Source organism: Taudactylus pleione, unplaced genomic scaffold, assembly GCF_031769625.1.
Source record: "Taudactylus pleione unplaced genomic scaffold, aTauple2 ptg000400l, whole genome shotgun sequence".
NCBI classification, from domain to species: Eukaryota; Metazoa; Chordata; class Amphibia; order Anura; family Myobatrachidae; genus Taudactylus; species Taudactylus pleione.
The window spans coordinates 4,538,853-4,556,541 of record NW_028284802.1 but is presented as its reverse complement, the minus strand read 5'-3'; the positions used below and the strand labels follow the sequence as shown (position 1 = coordinate 4,556,541).

The 17,689-nt window shown below is 45.9% G+C and overlaps 1 protein-coding gene across 2 annotated transcripts in view; it reads left to right on the top strand.

The window, feature by feature from the left end:
- The window catches only part of LOC148506583 (antigen peptide transporter 2-like), a 40,785-nt gene that overhangs the window by 15,842 nt on the left and 7,254 nt on the right, over positions 1-17,689 (top strand). Inside the window, exons 9-11 of one of the 2 annotated variants that reach the window (XR_015869772.1) lie at positions 523-682; positions 1,392-1,528; positions 1,608-2,273. Coding sequence is in view for 1 of the 2 variants with exons in the window: in XM_088446544.1 (XP_088302670.1) it covers positions 523-682; positions 1,392-1,528; positions 1,608-1,793 (483 nt within the window). In the remaining variant the exon portion in view is untranslated. Of the gene's footprint in view, positions 1-522; positions 683-1,391; positions 1,529-1,607; positions 3,098-17,689 lie in introns of those variants that run through there. The other variant, XM_088446544.1, reaches the window with a different exon arrangement.

Sequence of the window (17,689 nt, the reverse complement as noted above, 5' to 3'; positions counted from 1 at the left end):
TTCCTTTCTATCAGACCGGTCATCAGACTTCAGATCTTTAAATGTTCTGGGAAAACTCACCTCAGTTCTGCCCTAATCCCACCAACATGTACTGTACACTCATCCCAGGGGTGTTTTTTCAGAGGACGGGGTCTGGGTGCTATATCTGCCGCCCCTCTTCACCCAAAAAGAGACCACGCCGCCATATACGCTGAAGACTCTGGCCCAGTGGGGAGCCCACCCCCCATTATAGATATGGTTACAGCAGCGGCTATAAGAAGCAAACTTACCCCGCCCCCCTCCTTTTCCTGGTTTCACAACTGCGCTCACTTTGTATACCTTGTGTGTCCCCGTCCTGTGTATGCTGTAATAATGAATATACCTTTTTGAACGTTACAGTAAATCTCTAGCACTGCGAGGACGGAGGCAGGTGCTGTAGATGAGCTGGCTCTGATCCTAGATTAACGCGTGTCAGGCTTAGTGTCCCTTTATTTTATGGTTTATACGGTGACAAAAATGAGTTGATGACGATATTCTTTCCAGGTTGCGTTGGTGGCTCAAAATCCCGTTTTATTTTCCGGGACGATAAAAGAAAACATCGCTTATGGCCTCCGGGATCCCACTGAACAGCAGCTGAGAGCAGCAGCGAGAGAGGCAAAGGCTGACGTCTTCATCAGTGACCTGGACTTGGGATACGACACAGGTGAGAGGGTGACGCGATGCAGCCTCGGTCAGGCCACACACCAGTAATATCATTTCTCTGAGCATTGAACTGCAATAAATGTGCCGTACTGTGCTAAACACTCATAAAAGGAGAAGTTAAAATATCAGTCAGTGTATAGATTGCAAGCTCTTCTGACCAGGTAAATAACTTGCAAGATATATTAACAAGTGCTTTTTTGCTCATTTCAAGTCATACATGAGTGCTGCTCAAGCCTGATCCTTAGAGAAGAGTAGCAGCACATATTCTCAGCATATCCTATTAACTCGGACCATTAATAACGCACCCACCTTCATATACTGATAAGCGGAATCATGCACTGTAAGTGGTCCTTTAGGACAAGAGTTGGGAAACACGGAATTTAATAACTGGACAATCTTTCACATGTACTAATAAGCACAAATCTAAAGCCTGAACTATATATAATACAGTATATCTGTTTTAAAAAATATATGTAGTCACGGTATGTTCTACTATCCGTTCTCTCACCTAACCTCGATTTTCAGTTGTTGCATTGAAGGAATACTATACCTGCTTTATACACGAGCCGCACTCCCAGGCTATAATATACTTGCACAGTTTATTGACTGAATAATATGATAAGTCCTTGATGTTCTAAGTCCTGGTTGCAGGATGTAGCTTGCACTTTTTTTCTCTGTTTACCACAAGCATTATATATCCTTTATGACAGATGTCGGTAGCAGCGGGGGCCAGTTGGGCGTTGGTCAGAAGCAACGGGTCGCTCTTGCCCGCGCTCTGGCTCTGAGACCCCGGCTGCTCATTCTGGACGAGGCCTCCAGTAGTCTGGATGTAGACACCGATCATGAGGTACAGTATTATCCTTCTCTTATCCTATTTTCCCTCTCTTGTGTCTCCTCTGTGCTTTCTCACTATGTCTCTTGCACAGATCCAGCAGTCTCTGCAGAGTATCCCGGGCCTCTCCCTGCTGATCATCGCCCACAGGCTCCGGACTATACGTAACGCAGATCAGATCCTGGTCCTAGAGGGAGGACGGATAGTAGAGCGCGGGACTCATGAGGATCTTGTCAAGAACAAAGGAGCTTATTACGGGCTCCTCCAAAATGGCAACTGAGACTGGCTTACCCAGTGGGCAAAACGAGAATGTGGCACAGAGTGGGGGTGAAGGGAAAGTATGAGGCAGTATGGAACTGATGGAAGCGTAGTAAAACAAACGTATCTAAACAAGAAACCGAAAGACAAGTGTGGGAAATTGGAAACCATTTTATTATATATCAATATATTTGAAAACAAGATGTGCGGATCTTATGAAATGTAACCAGGAAGCAGTAGCCACAATGTGGCTCCATCTTGTCATCATTACATCCTGATCTTTCCTGTCCCTCCCCCCTCAGGAGTTCCTCAACCAGCAGTCATGTTGTTGCACCTTCTCGCAGATCTCTGCACAGAACCTCTCCCCAGTGCAATCTGTTTGCACTATACCGAGCTAGCGGCACCTAAAGAAAAGCACTTATCTTCCTTCCAATGGCTCTGATTACAGCGAATTATAGGGAATTCTCTAATGCTGGCCCTGCACCTGCACGACCAGCTTAAGGTAAGATTCACATCCGACTCCCCGGAGCTCCCTGGCAGTCCTGGCGGCACGATTTGTTGTTTTCCTTAGCACATGATCTGTCGTACGATCGATCCTGTGCCTCACGCGCTCATCAGGGCATCGCATGCACAAGATAAACGGTACGATCTGCACACGATACGATGGATAATATGGGCTGCACATCTGATCATACGATCTGTTTTAGTAGCTGCGGGAGCGCACATCGGTTCGTATCCTACTCCAAAAATACATGATTTCTACACGATTCATCATAAGACTCGTCTAAAAATCGGGCAATCGGCCCAAAATCGTGCAGGTGTATGGCCAGCATAAGATATTCAGACTGAAAGCTGTACGATTTGTTCTCTTGTATTCTGCTCACTTCTTATTTGCAATAAATTGAAGTGACTTAGCGGTAGATATTACATGATAAAACAAGAACTACTGTACATAGAATAGATATTAAACTAGAACTGCAATGTGTCAGTATTGTGTTACAGTAAATATGAGTTTTGTACTATTTTGCTTGTTTCAGTGTTGGGTCTCGTATACGCGGGTGTTGGAAACTAAGGGCCTGATTCAGAGCCGGACGCAATTAGCGCTCACTCGTCCAGAAAATAGGGGTGGCTATTCAAATGAACCGTTCGCTGTTTGCGGTCTGTTCACGCCTCTAGGTCTGAACGAGCGTACAAAACTTGCAGTCGTTTTTTTGGAAACTACGCCCCCTGGCCGCTCGCATCCTACGTCATGTCCGCTATTTATTAGATTAATCGAGTGCATCGACCAGGGTATGAACTGCTCGCTATTCTTGTGGTTGGTTTTTGCTACCACAATTTTGCGAGCAGTTCTGGCTATAAAATAACCCAGTGACGTGGTCAATGACGCTGCTGTTTTAAATATGCACACCCATAAAACGCCCGTTTTGACCTTTAAGCACGCCTGCGATCGGATCTCCACTCCCCATTTTCAAGCACCTTCCCCTGTTACCACCCACATACGCCTCTTTCTGTCACTCAAATTATCAGGCATTCGCTATTTTGCGAGCACATGAATTTCGGCCGCACTGACTGGTTCGCGCATGCGTATAACGATCCGTACGCATGCGCAGTTGGGCAAACATCGCTCAGAGCGAACGAGCTGCCGCTTACGAGTGGCTCTGAATCAGGCCCTAAGATTAGTTTTAATTGTAGACAAAGCCTTGTGCAGATCATTAGCAGTGTGTTCCCGAAGCTTCACTACAGCATAGCGCACTGTTAGCCTAATTCAGAGACGGACGCCAATGCGATCACAGCTGCGATTCCGCACGGAACGCAGTTGCAAAAATATGCTAATAGTTCCAAAGCTTACCCGAGCATAGGGACGCCCACCGCTGCCTTATCATCTGTGTCCGACGTCACTTACCAGTATAGATATCAGTAACATTGACGCCACGCTGGACTTGCGGCAGGTCTGACTTATCTCAAATACAGCGGCTCTCCGCATACGCAGAGAGCTCTCATGATGCGTAGGCGATTGTAATGGCTAATGTATGGCCGCTCATGTAACGGCGTATATATTGGAAGACACGCCTGCGATTTTCTAAGTGACATCAATCCACTGTTATCGCTAAGGACAATATAGCACAGCTAGTGCATTTCATGGGCTTTAAGGATAATGTCTGTCTGTACAATGCTTAAGGGTTAAATTTACTTAAGGTCGATTTTGAGTGATTTTTTTATTTTAATCGATTTTAAATCAATTTATGTTTCAGGGTCTAAATCACACATTTACTAACAGACAATTTTTGACATCGTTAAAAAAAAAAGAAAAAGAAATGATTTAAAAAATCAATTTAAATATTTATCAAAATCGGCCTTTAGTAAATACTCCCCTTATTCTCAATTTTCAGCTGAAGTCTTCTAAGTTGTGATTTTTTTCCCGGACTCCATACATGTAATAGACACTGTACAAAATGTATTTAATAAATGAAAGGTGTTTTCCCCTTCCAAGCATAAACACTTAAAATCCGGTAGAATTTATTATAGATAGATTTGGGCAATATTCTGGGTATGGAGCGAAATAAATACATTAATTTAGGGAGGAGAACCATTTTTGCAGCTGCAATCCTTCCTAACCAGGACACTTCATGTAGCATCCATTCTTTAGTTAGAATCTCAATAGCTTTCAATAAAGGTTCATTGGCCCTGATTCAGCTGGGGGGGACCACCCACAGCTATTACGAGCGGCCAGGATGATGGGCGTGATGGTCAAGATCATCGGGCTTGCGACGAGACCCTTGTGGTAGGGTCTCGTGGCCGCAAGCCCCAGAGAGCTTCTGGCTCTAATAGAGCCGGAAGCTCTCCCACTGACATCACTTGTGATGTCAGTGGGGCCGCCCACAAATGGCAGGTGTTCGCTTGGGAACGCCTCCGTTTGTGAAGCCACCCCCCAGCCACGCCTACCAAACGGGGCGAGCTGTCAATCACCATCGACAGCTCGCCCTCTTTGGTGTGAGACCCGGAGCAACGGAGCACCCGTCGCTAGCCAGGTCTCGCGCATGCGCACGACGGAGGCGGCTCCATCGTACGCATGCCCAGTGGGCAAACATCGACCCGGTTGCGAGCGCTCAGCACTTGCGACCGGGTCTGATTCAGGCCCTTAGTTACATGCAATTAAATCCTTATCTTTAGCTAAATGAATCCCCAAGTACTTAAGTGTTTTAGTTTTCCATGAATACTTTTAATATTCCTCAACCTATTTTAGATACATTGAAGGAATTATATAAGTTAAAACCTCTGTACCAATGTACATTTTATGTCTGGTTTTTGTTTCCCCTTTATCCTTTTTTCTTTTCTGTATCCTTATTCTAAATTTTTCAAAAAATTTAATAAAAATATTGTTCAAAAAATAAATAAAAGACATTTAATGTTTACAAGAGTATTTAATTAATTCAACCATCTTCCATCATACAAGGATACTGCATAATGGTCGGTTTCGTTCTGATTGAAATGAATAGTACACACTTGACCATGTGAGTGAGTAGAAATGAACACACTTTATTTACAAGTAACAAACAAACAATTAACATACAAAGTATACAGTATACTCCAACTTTTGTCTATGTATTCAGATGACACCGGTAATTCATCATCTTCAACATAAGATGTACTTCATCTTCATCTGGGGAGCCCTCGTTCCAATAATGCCCAGGTAGTTCAATATACATTGCAGGCATCCTACTGCAGTCTCAGATCCATGCATGAGCCAAAGAGTCTTTGTCTAGCTCTTGATTTATATACCCTTGTATATGGGTGCTGGCTTTCCAGATATTAAGCCCATATTAGTTACATACTAGGTATCCACTGATTGGTTACAACATAGCATTGACCAAACGTATCTCTCTTGCACATGCTCCGTAAGCACTAAGATATACTACCAGACAAAGAAATACAGTAATGACGTGTCCTAATGTCTGGAGATAAACTCTCAAAGCTCCTTTGTCTGTAGAGTATGGACATCACTATTAGTTACCCATAATGCATAGCGTCTCTACACATCTTACAATGGTCATTCCATTGGAATGTAGCTAATTGTCTGCTGATAACACCATGTAAGCTATGAATGACTCATTATACATCCAGTAATAGTAGTGACAGGTACAAACTAGGGCCTCTCAATGTATGTCTTGTTTGACCTCAAGGTGATTTGACCATTCTATGCAAAGACTGCAACTATATGAATACAATGATCTTCTTGAAACCTCAATGGGACCTAGCAAAGGTATATGTGTGTGTTACAACTTATATACCTACAGTATGTAGAAATTTATTATTTAACCCACTGGTTACAGATACATACAAGTTATGGACTATGGGCCTGATTAAGCAGCTAGTGCATTGCTGATTGCAGATTCCTGATTATCGGGATCTGCGCATACACAGGATCTGTTCTGCGAATGTGCAGAACGGGTCAGTGATTGACAGTGTGCTGCTGTTTCTAAGCGGGGAGGGGGCGATGATGGCCTCCGTTTCCCAAAACGGAGGCGTGTCGTTGCTGTTGGGGCTGTTGGGGGAGGGAATGAAGAGGCCAGGATCTCCGTCGACTGATGAAGATTTCCTGGCCTCTTTTGTGCATCTGTGGCGGCTGGCTTTTGTGACTCCATGGGTCACTTAAGGTGCCCATCCACTAGACGATTAAGTTGAGTGATCGTTCAGTCGTTTGCAAAAATGTCTAAAATGACCAGCGATGCACGTGCCCGCTGGTGGTTTAGACATCTATTATCGTGCAAAACATGCTGGACAGTCTGACCATATCGTCAGGTTGAGCATGTTTGCAGATGATTGATGAGCCTGCACTGAACGACTGCTCATTCAGTGCAGGCTCATCACAGACTGACAAACGACTGCATGATTACAATGTCATAATCGTGCAGTCGTTTTCAGATCTGCAAGTGGATGTGCACCTTTAGTTGGCCGATGGACACGCAGCTGATCCAATGCTGCGTCCTAGGACACAGCTCGGATCAGTAATACATGCGGGAGATGTGACGTCTCCTGCTGCATTACCATATTAGTGCATGGTAGCAACTATGACAGCAACTCCGTCCGTTGCTGAATCAGGCCCTCTGTATTATAACAATTATTAGTGTGGGAACAGTGATACTCCGTTACATACAATACACCTGTGAATAGGGTGGTGCTAGGGTGTTCAGCGCCCCCCTGCAAACTATAAATTTGCGCCCTCCCACCTTAAAAAGGGGCGTGGTCTCACAAGAAAGGGGTGTGGCCACACAATAGTACCCACAATGCAAATTACGCCACACAGTAGCGCAATCTTATTCACATTACACCGCACATAGTGCCCCTGATTCACATTACACCACATAGTAGTGTCCCTTATTCCCATTACAACACACAGTAGTGCCCCTTATACACAATGCCCACAGTACTGCCCCTTATACACATAAAGCCCACAGTAGTATTGCCCCTTACACCCAATGCCCACAATAGTAATGCTCCTTGCACACAATGCCTACAGTAGTGCCCCTCATGCAATGCCCACATTAGTCGTGCCCCTTTTACAGTACTCACAATAGCAGTGCCCCTTATGCAATGTCCACGGTAGTAGTGCTCCCTATACAATGCCCACAGTAGTAGTGCCCTTTATACTATGACCACAGTAGTAGTGCCCCCTATACAATGCCAACAGTAGTAGTGTCCCTTACATGCAATACCCACAGTAGTACTGCCCCTTATGCAATGCCCACAGTACTAGTGCCTCTATACAGTGCCCACAGTAGTAGTGCCCCCTAAATAATGCCCACATTAGTAGTACTCACTATACTATACCCACAGTAGTAGTGTCCCTTACACATAAAGATACACAAACACACAGCACTGTACTTACCTGTATCCCCGCTCCTGGGCCCTCCACAAACCAACAGCTCTTCGCACTCAGCACTGTGGTAGAGATGTCATAACATCTCTCCCTACACCCACTGCGGGAGCCGGAAGGCAGAGCTCAGGAGTGAGCTCCGACTTCCAGCTGCAGGGAGGCTATGGGGAACACAGGTTGCATGAGGCTAAAGAGACAGAGGGAATGATATAAGGCTGGAGAAATGGGATGGTATGAGCCTGGAGAGACAGAGGGGATGGTATGAGGATGGAGGGACACGGGTAGCATGAGGCTGGGGAGACAGAGAGACTGGCATGAGGCTGAAGAGACTGTATTTTCACAACCAGGACTGGTTGTGAAAAGCCCGAAACTGGTTGTGCTTTAGGGAAGGAACAGGGGGGCATGCTGTTTTTTCTTTAATTTTTACACTTGTATAAAATTTTTTCCACAGATGCATGGACGGGTCTTACTGAACCTTCCATGAATCTGTGTCTTGATGCTTGCACCACGGATCTCCCTGATCCGTGCATGCAAGTTACATCAGCAACGTGTGGGTCCGAACAACATAGCAGTCAGGCACAAACGCTGAACGATATGATGCCGGCTCGTGTACGAGATCGACAGAACTTGCAGTAGGCAAGATCTGAAGACATGACGTACGACCCGCAGGTACGCGCATCGTTATCGTGAGTGGACACTCACAATTTGCAAATAATATGTGTCGAATTCGGCCATATCGTGCATAATATCGTCTAGTGTGTATGCACCTTTAGACGCCGGCGCAATTCAATGCTAAACACTCAACTCCATAAACATCGGGAAAGCGAACAGCTATGAATCGGACCCAATGTCCACATGTGAGAAATCTGGAACGAGGGATTTTCCTAAAGACACCAACAAAAAGACATTACAGAGCCCATGTGACAAAGCGTGGACCTGCTATTTATCTGGTACCAGGCTACAGCTTGGTAAATGAAGATGCATTGCTGTACAGATGATCTCCCAAAGATATTACACTATAATCTGATTTTTGTTCTCTTATAATTTGGACCCATCCTAAAAAAGATGAGCAGATGAGCATACCATTTCTTATATTTCAGTACCAGCCTTTTTGATTCACTATTATAAATTTAAGACAACTGTGTTATACTGTAACAGGACACTAGAGTGCGCAATCTCCACACCATATTATTTATCATTTAACGCCACCCCAAATATACATATCCCAGAGTTTAGTTAGGGAACAGAGGGCCTGATTCAGCAGTATAAGCAAATGCATGGCTGGGCGCAGATTCCCGATTATCGGGAATCTGCGCATGCGCAGGACCTATTCTGAGAGTGCGCAGAATGGGTCCTGCTAAGACGCACACAAGCTCTTGAATGCCTCTGTCATGTTGACAGGCAGAGGCGTTTAAGGGGACGGCTGGCGTTCCCGTAAATGGGGCATGTCCGCCCCGTTTTCCGGGAGTGGCCAGCCCAGGGACTGCGTAGACGTACGCAGTCTGCTGGGTTCGCAAGCCGGCCAGCCTGAATAAGCTGAGGCTTACTCAGCTGGCCGCCCAACTGGCACCGTCCACCATCACAAACATCGATCACCGATGGTCATGATGGTGATCCCAGCCTGCAACCCTCCGTTGCAGTGCTGGGATCGCAAATGCAACCGCCTGCTGCATTTGCACTATTGCAAGGATCGCAATTGCAAAGCTGCCTACGTGCTTACATCATATATCTATAGCCTGCGTGCATATATCATATATCTATAGCCTGCGTGCAGCTTTGCAATTGAGATCCTTGCTGAATCAGGCCCTGAGACATCAGTTCTTATAATACACTGCGTAAAATTAATAATAATAATAAGACAGATATTCTGGGCGTAATTTGGAGGTGGACACAGAGCGCTCACAGCTGCACCAATCCCCCCCTGATTACGCACCAAAAGCCGGGATTTTCTCATGAAATCGGAAAACATTGAGAGATAAAACTGAGACTGGGACACCGGATGTCAACGCTGGAGACTCCCATACTTATGGGAGATTTAACAAGCCTGAGGGCCTGATTCAGAGCCGGACGCTCTGACCAGAGCGCTCGCTCTGAATCAGGGCCCTCCTCCATGAAAATGGAGCGTCCTCTTGGACGCTCACATAGCTGTGGGTGACCACCCACAGCATATGCGAGCGTCCATGGTGATGGTCGCGATGGTCTTGACCATCGCGACCATCGGACTTGCGACGGAGACCCTGCGGTAGGGTCTCCCTGCCTCAAGCCCTGGTGTGATTTTGGCTCTATCAGAGCCAAAATCACTCCCACTGACATCACTAGTGATGTCAGTGGGGCCGGCTCCAGACGGTAGGCGTTCCCATGGGAACGCCTCCGTCTGGCAGGCACGCCCCCCGGCACGTCCCCGTCGTGCGCATGCGCAGTGGGGGAACATCGACCCGTTTGTGAGCGTCCTTTGCTCGCGAACAGGTCTGAATGACCCCCTGAGTTCGTAGTGTGGACAGTCCTTGAAAAGTGTCACCATAAGGACAGCGATCAGTTCATCTGCTTAGATCAGGTCAGCATGGAGTGACCACAGCCTGATGTTGACACATGACAAGCGCATAGGCAATAGCAACCAATCACACCCCGTACAAAATATCTAATTTCCCACCTGGGTGCCCCCTGACAGCCTATTTGCGTTATTTGTACCCCTAACATTTGCAAAGCAATACATTTGTAATGAATATAATGGCTATTAGTTCAAATGTTTAGGTGCTGCTATATATGAAAGGAATAAATTTGTTATAAACAAGATTTTAAAAATTGTACATATACAGTCAGGTGCATAAATATTGGGACATTAACAGAATTTTCATTTTTTGGCCTCTATTCACCACTCCAATGGCTTTGAAATGAAACAAACAAGATGTGCTTTAACTGCAGACTTTCAGATTTAATTTGAGGGTAATTACATCCAAATCAGGTGAACGGTGTAGGAATTACAATGGTTTCTATATGCGCCTCCCACTTTTTAAGGGGCCAAAAGTAATGGGACAAACTAAACAATCCTAAATCTAACTTTCACTTTTTTAATACTTTGTTGCAAATCCTTTGCAGGCAATTACAGCCTGAAGTCTGGAATGCATAGACATCACCAGACGCTGGGTTTCATCCCTGGTGATGCTCTGCCAGGCCTCTAATGCAAATGTCTTCAGTTCCTGCTTGTTCTCGGGGCATTTTCCCTTCAGTTTTGTTTTCATCAAGTGAAATGCATGCTCAATCGGATTCAGGTCAGGGGATTGACTTGGCCATTGTATAACATTCCACTTTTTAGCCTTAAAAAACTCTTTGGTTGCTTTTGCAGTATGCTTCGGGTCATTGTCCATCTGCACTGTGAAGCGCCGTCCAATGAGTTCTGAAGCATTTGACTGAATATGAGCATATAATATTGCCCGAAACACTTCAGAATTCATTCTGCTGCTTTTGTCAGCAGTCACATCATCAGTAAATACAAGGGAATCAGTTCCATTGGCAGCCATACATGCCCACGCCATGACACTACCACCACCATGCTTCACTGATGAGGTGGTATGTTTTGGATCATGAGCAGTTCCTTTCCTTCTCCATACTCTACTCTTCCCATCACTCTGGTACAAGTTGATCTGTGTCTCATCTGTCCATAGGATGTTGTTCCAGAACTGTAATGGCTTTTTTAGATGTTGTTTGGCAAACTCTAATCTGGTCCTCCTGTTTTTGTGGCTCACCAATGGTTTACCCTCTATATTCACTCTTGTGAAGTCTTCTCTTGATTGTTGACTTTGACACATATACACCTACCTCCTGGAGAGTGTTCTTGATTTGGCCAACTGTTGTGAAGGGGTTTTTCTTCACCAGGGAAATAATTCTTCTGTCATCCACCACAGTTGTTTTCCGTGGTCTTCCGGGTCTTTTGGTGTTGCTGAGCTCTCCGGTGCGTTCTCTCTTTTTAAGAATGTCCAAACAGTTGATTTGGCCACACCTAATGTTTTTGCTATCTCTCTGATGGGTTTGTTTTGATTTTTCAGCCCAATGATGGCTTGCTTCACTGATAGTGACAGCTCTTTGGATCTCATATTGAGAGTCGATAGCAAATGATTCCAAATGCAAATGTCACACCTAGAATCAACTCCAGACCTTTTACCTGCTTAATTGATAATGAAATAACGAGGGAATAGCCCTACACCTGTCCATGAAATAGCTTTTGAGTTGATAGTCCCATTACTTTTGGTCCCTTAAAAAGTGGGAGGCACATATAGAAACCGTTGTAATTACTACACCGTTCACCTGATTTGGATGTAATTACCCTCAAATTAAATCTGAAAGCCTGCAGTTAAAGCACATCTTGTTTGTTTCATTTCAAAGCCATTGTGGTGGTGAATAGAGGCCAAAATATGAGAATTCTGTCAATGTCCCAATATTTATGCACCTGACTGTATATATACTGTATATATTCTCACCAGTTCCAATATATACAAAATTTAACTCTATAAAACTATAGTGCACATCTGCTTTCTGTTACAAGGATGCATGGTGCTGAGGTTCCCTGGGACACTGCATTCCCTGTGTGTAATTATCTATAGCACGTCCCACCCCGCCATTACAGAGATGTCTTCTGTCACAGCGAGTACCCCGGGGGCTAGAGAACCACTGCACTGATATAAAGGTACTCCCTATTGCTCGGACTCAGTGGTAACATGCACAGTCACTGTGAGCAGCCGAAGATGAAGGAACTGCTATATTATTTAAATAAAGTATATTATGTTTTCAATAGTACTTACACTGGGATCGGTATAAATGGTTCAAATCCCGACGCCGGAAGGACGGCAGCAGTGAAGATCCCGACAATGTAAGTAACTGTTATTATTATTATTTATTACCAGTTATTTATATAGCACACACATATATTCCGCAGCGCTTTACAGAGAATATTTTGCCAGTCACATCAGTCCCTGCCCCAGAAGAGCTTACAATCTATATTCCCTACCACATGCTCACACACTTACACACTAGGGTTAATTTTGTTGGGACCCAATTAAACTACCAGTTTATTTTTGGACTATCCCTAACCTTTCCCCCCCAGTAACCCTAACCCACCTTTAGGTGTGCCTAACCCTAACCTCCCCTCCTAGTGCCCAACCCTAACCCCCCCCCCCCCCCGTAGGTGCCTAAATCTAACCCCCCTCCCGCAGCCTAACCCTAACCTCCCCCCGAGGGTGCCTAGCCCCTCCTTCCCCTAACCTAATCCTCCCGGGAGGGGCTGCCTATCTCTAAGTCTCCGCCGGGAACCCCTAATCTAACCCTCCCCCCGCGCGGCTGTCCGCGCCTGCCGCCCGGCCTACCTTCGTTCGGTATGCCGGGCGTCGGGCTCCCAGCATTGGGATAATGATAGGCGTCGGGATTTCGACGCCTATCATTAGTCCCGTGTCGGGATTGCACAGTCGGGAAGCCGGCGGTCGGCATTTCGACCGTTGGCTTCCTGACTGCATACCCTTACACTTGTAGGTTATATCAGTGATTGTGCTGTAACAAGAATGTCTCTGGAGAATACACCGCAGAGATGGACAGGGGAACCAGAAACAGAACAAAACCCCCACAAGCCAGGTGTGTCAGGGTGAGCGTCCTGTGTCCCCTGTGGAATTTGAAAAAAAAAGATTTAAAAGTAAGACGTAAATCTCCTTTTCTTTCTCATAACCATAGGGGACACAGGGACAATGCTGGGGATGTCTAAAGCAATTCCCCTAAGGGAAGGGACGCTCCTAAGCTGCACTGAGAACTCTCCGCCCAAAGGCCATGTCCGCAGAAACGAAGGTGTCAAAGGAATAGAAACGGATAAATGAGCGGACAGAAGACCACGTAGTCGCCCTGCAAAGGTGCTCCGCCGAGGCACCCCTTCGAGTTGCCCAAGAAGTACCTACCGACCTGGTGGAATGAGCCATCACCACACCTGGGGCAGGGAGGTCTGCTGCCACGTATGCATGGTGGATGGTCAAACGGAGCCAGTGAGCCAAGGTCTGCTTTGTAGCCAGTCAGTCTAGTTTGTGAAAGCCATAAAACATAAAAAGGGAATTGGACTTAAGGTTATCCCTAGTCCGATCTACATAGATCCGGAGGGCCCGCACCACATCCAAAGAGGACTCCTCCAGAAAAGAATCAGATGATTGAAAAGCCGGAACCACAATCTCGTGGTTGATGTGGAACCGAGAAACTACCTTCAGAAGGTAGCCTAACTATGTCCAAAGAACAGCCCGATCTGAGTGTAGACTAAAAACCGAGAGCGACACGACAACACTCTCAAGTCAGTCACTCTCCGAGCCAACGCTGTGGCCAAAAGGAACAGAGGGCCTGATTCAGACCCAGTCGCAAGCGCTGTGCGCTCGCAACTGGGTCGATGTTGGGCCAGTGCGCATGCGCATGACGAAGCCGGCGCAAACAGCGAGAGCCTGCATCCCCCTTCTGACATAGATCCCCCTTCTGACATAGATCCCCCCAGGGCAATGGTCACCACTACAGTAGTTACCTATGTGCCCTGGTGGTCTAGTGGGGGAGTGGGCAGCCTGGCCACCCGCATGTCAGACCGGCCAGCTGTTTCCCGCACCGGTGGGTGAAGACACGCCAATGCGGCTCCCTGCAAACAGTGAGCCATCTCACCTGCTCCTGCGTTGTACGGTTGCGGCTGGGGTCCTCTGTACCTCTGGAGGACCCGGCCGTGGATGCTGACCCGGTCACCAGCATGCGGCCACCGGCACCAGGGTTTGGTGGAGCTGCCATCTCAAATAAAGTAAAAATAAAATAAAGCAGCAGCCCCTGTATATATTGTGCCCAGCTCCTGCTGACACCAAATGAGAACTGGCCTGTCTGGGGCTGGGGGCGGGGTATTGGGGAGAACGAGGCTGGGTTGCCCTGAGATCAGAAAAAGATTAACTGTTTGATGCCCAGTCACACACACTGCCCCCATACTCTCTAATTACCGCTTCCCTTATCTCCGAATCATCTCCTTGTCCTGTTAGTAACACACTGTCACCATACTTTCTAAACACTCCTCCCCTTATGTCAGTATCCTCTCCGTGTCCTGTCAGTCAGTAAACACACTGCTCCCATACGCTCTAAGTACCCCTCCCCTTATTCAGTATCCTCTCCTTGTCCTGTCAGTCAGTAAACACACTGCCTCCATACTCTCTAATTCCCACTCTCCTTATGTCAGTATCCTCTCCTTGTCCTGTCAGTCAGTAAATACACTGCCCCCATACTCTCTAATTACCCCTCTCCTTATGTCAGTATCCTCTCCTTGTCCTGTCAGTCAGTAAACACACTGCCTCCATACTCTCTAATTACCCCTCTCCTTATGTCAGTATCCTCTCCTTGTCCTGACAGTCAGTAAATACACTGCCTCCATACTCTCTAATTACCCCTCCCCTTATGTCAGTATCCTCTCCTTGTCCTGTCAGTCAGTAAACACACTGCCTCCATACTCTCTAATTACCCCTCTCCTTATGACAGTATCCTCTCTTTGTCCTGTCAGTCAGTAAATACACTGCCTCCATACTCTCTAATTACCCCTCCCCTTATGTCAGTATCCTCTCCTTGTCCTATCAGTAAAGACACTGCACCCATACTCTCTAATTACCCCTCACCTTATCTCAGTATCCTCTACCTGTCCTGTCAGTCAGTAAATACACTGCCCCCATACTCTCTAATTACCCCTCTCCTTATCTCAGTATCCTCTGCCTGTCCTGTCAGTCAGTAAATACACTGCCTCCATACTCTCTAATTACCCCTCCCGTTATCTCAGTATCCTCTGCCTGTCCTGTCAGTTAGTAAATACACTGCCTCCATACTCTCTAATTACCCCTCACCTTATCTCAGTATCCTCTGCCTGTCCTGTCTGTCAGTAAATACACTGCCTCCATACTCTCTAATTACCCCTTACCTTATCTCAGTATCCTCTGCCTGTCCTGTCAGTCAGTAAACACACTGCCTCCATACTCTCTAATTACCCCATCCCTTATGTCAGTATCCTCTCCTTGTCCTATCAGTAAAGACACTTCCCCCATACTCTCTAATTACCCCTTACCTTATGTCAGTATCATCTGCCTGTCCTGTCAGTCAGTAAACACACTGCCTCCATACTCTCTAATTACCCCTCCCCTTATGTCAGTATCCTCTCCTTGTCCTATCAGTAAAGACACTGCCCCCATACTCTCTAATTACCCCTTACCTTATCTCAGTATCATCTGCCTCTCCTGTCAGTCAGTAAACACACTGCCTCCATACTCTCTAATTACCCCTTACCTTATCTCATTATCCTCTGCCTGTCCTGTCAGTCAGTAAACACACTGCCTCCATACTCTCTAATTACCACTCCCCTTATCTCAGTATCCTCTCCTTCTCCTGTTAGTACAGCCCCAATATTCTCTAAATATCCTCTTAACTCAGTATACCTCCCTGTCCTGTCAGAGCATTCACTGGCCCCATACTCTCTATTACCCCTTCCTCCCCTTATCTCAGTGTTCCCTCCCTGACCTGTCAGAGCACCACCACCCTCATACTCTCAAATTACTCCCTCCACTCACTTATTATGTCAGTGTCCCCTCCCTTGTCTCTCAGTACACCTGGGATGGACATCGGAAGCCCACCATCAAATGACTGGGATTCCGCCATAAAAACTTTAGAATACCGTGTTAAATACCCATCCTATCAAAAGAATTAGATGAAAATAAAAACATTGCAATCAGCCAGTGATCCCTAGCATTAGCATTCAGGTTAAAGCGACATGTTGTATTATCAGCACTGTGGAAAACTGCTATAAACTCACCATTATCAATGTGTTATGGACACCAGTTCACTATAACTAATTATATAGGAACCCAGGGGCTCCGCAACAAGTGCACCAACTGTAACAAATGGCCATTCCATAGACTATGGCCCGTATTCAATTGCATGCAAAAAGTCCCGGACTTTTCACCTGCCAGAATTTCCACATACATCGCGTGTTTTTGGTGAAAACACTTTCCATGCGCGTGCCGCTTTTCGACCTATTCAATTCCAAAGGATGTGAAAAAGTCCTCTCAAAAATGGGGAAATCAGCCTGACACCCCCAAAAGATGCACTGACATGGGGGATCACTATGGATACCCCCACATTGCCCTGCTGGAGGTATTTGGGGTATTTAAATGGTTTCAATAGGTGCTGTTTAGCGTCTTTGGTACAGTGGTGAAGAATAGCATTTAGCCACTTTTTTGGGGGAAAATAAGTAGTCCCATCAAATTTGGGGTACATGAAAATGGGTGCAAGCATATTTTAAAGTTGCTAAAGTCAAGCATTAAAAAGCGCCAAAAATGCACCTTCACCAAACACCTGTAATCCAAAAAACACCTCCCCATACTTGCAGACCCCCCAAAGACTATTTTGCTAGTTTTTGAATTTATACCCCCACTTTGAACTTTTTTGCCCACTTTTTGAAAATGCTTTTTTGGGGTGCCCTTTGTGGGGGTTTTTTAGCATTTTTTGATGCAGTTAGCATCAAGGGGGTGTAAAAAGGGTGCAGGGTAGTTGCCGCAAATTTGTCCCCCAAAACCCCAATTCTGCACTTTTTTCCGACGGTTATTCATTGGCGAATCTTTTCTGCTGGTTTCAAGGCGCAAACTTTTTCGCACCGGCAAAAAGTCAGACAAATTCAATACGGGGATAAGTGGAATCTGCGAAAATGACATCTTCGGCGAAAAAGTTTCTCCGAAAACAGCTTTTCACTTCAAATTGAATACGGCCCTATGGTGGAGAACTACAGTAAAGAGCATAAGAGAGATTAAGTGGAGAAATTTCCCATAGCTACCAATCAGGTGGTTCTAGCTGTCACTTACCGAGCACAGCCTATAGAACCTATTGGTTGCTATGTGCAACTTCTCCACTCTATCTCTAAGCTCTGATACATCTCCCCCCTATGTATTTTAGAATGTTAATAAAGTATTTTTAAGGTGTGTGAGGGTGTGACTGGCTGTATGTAAAGCTGGGTGCACACTATGTGGTGT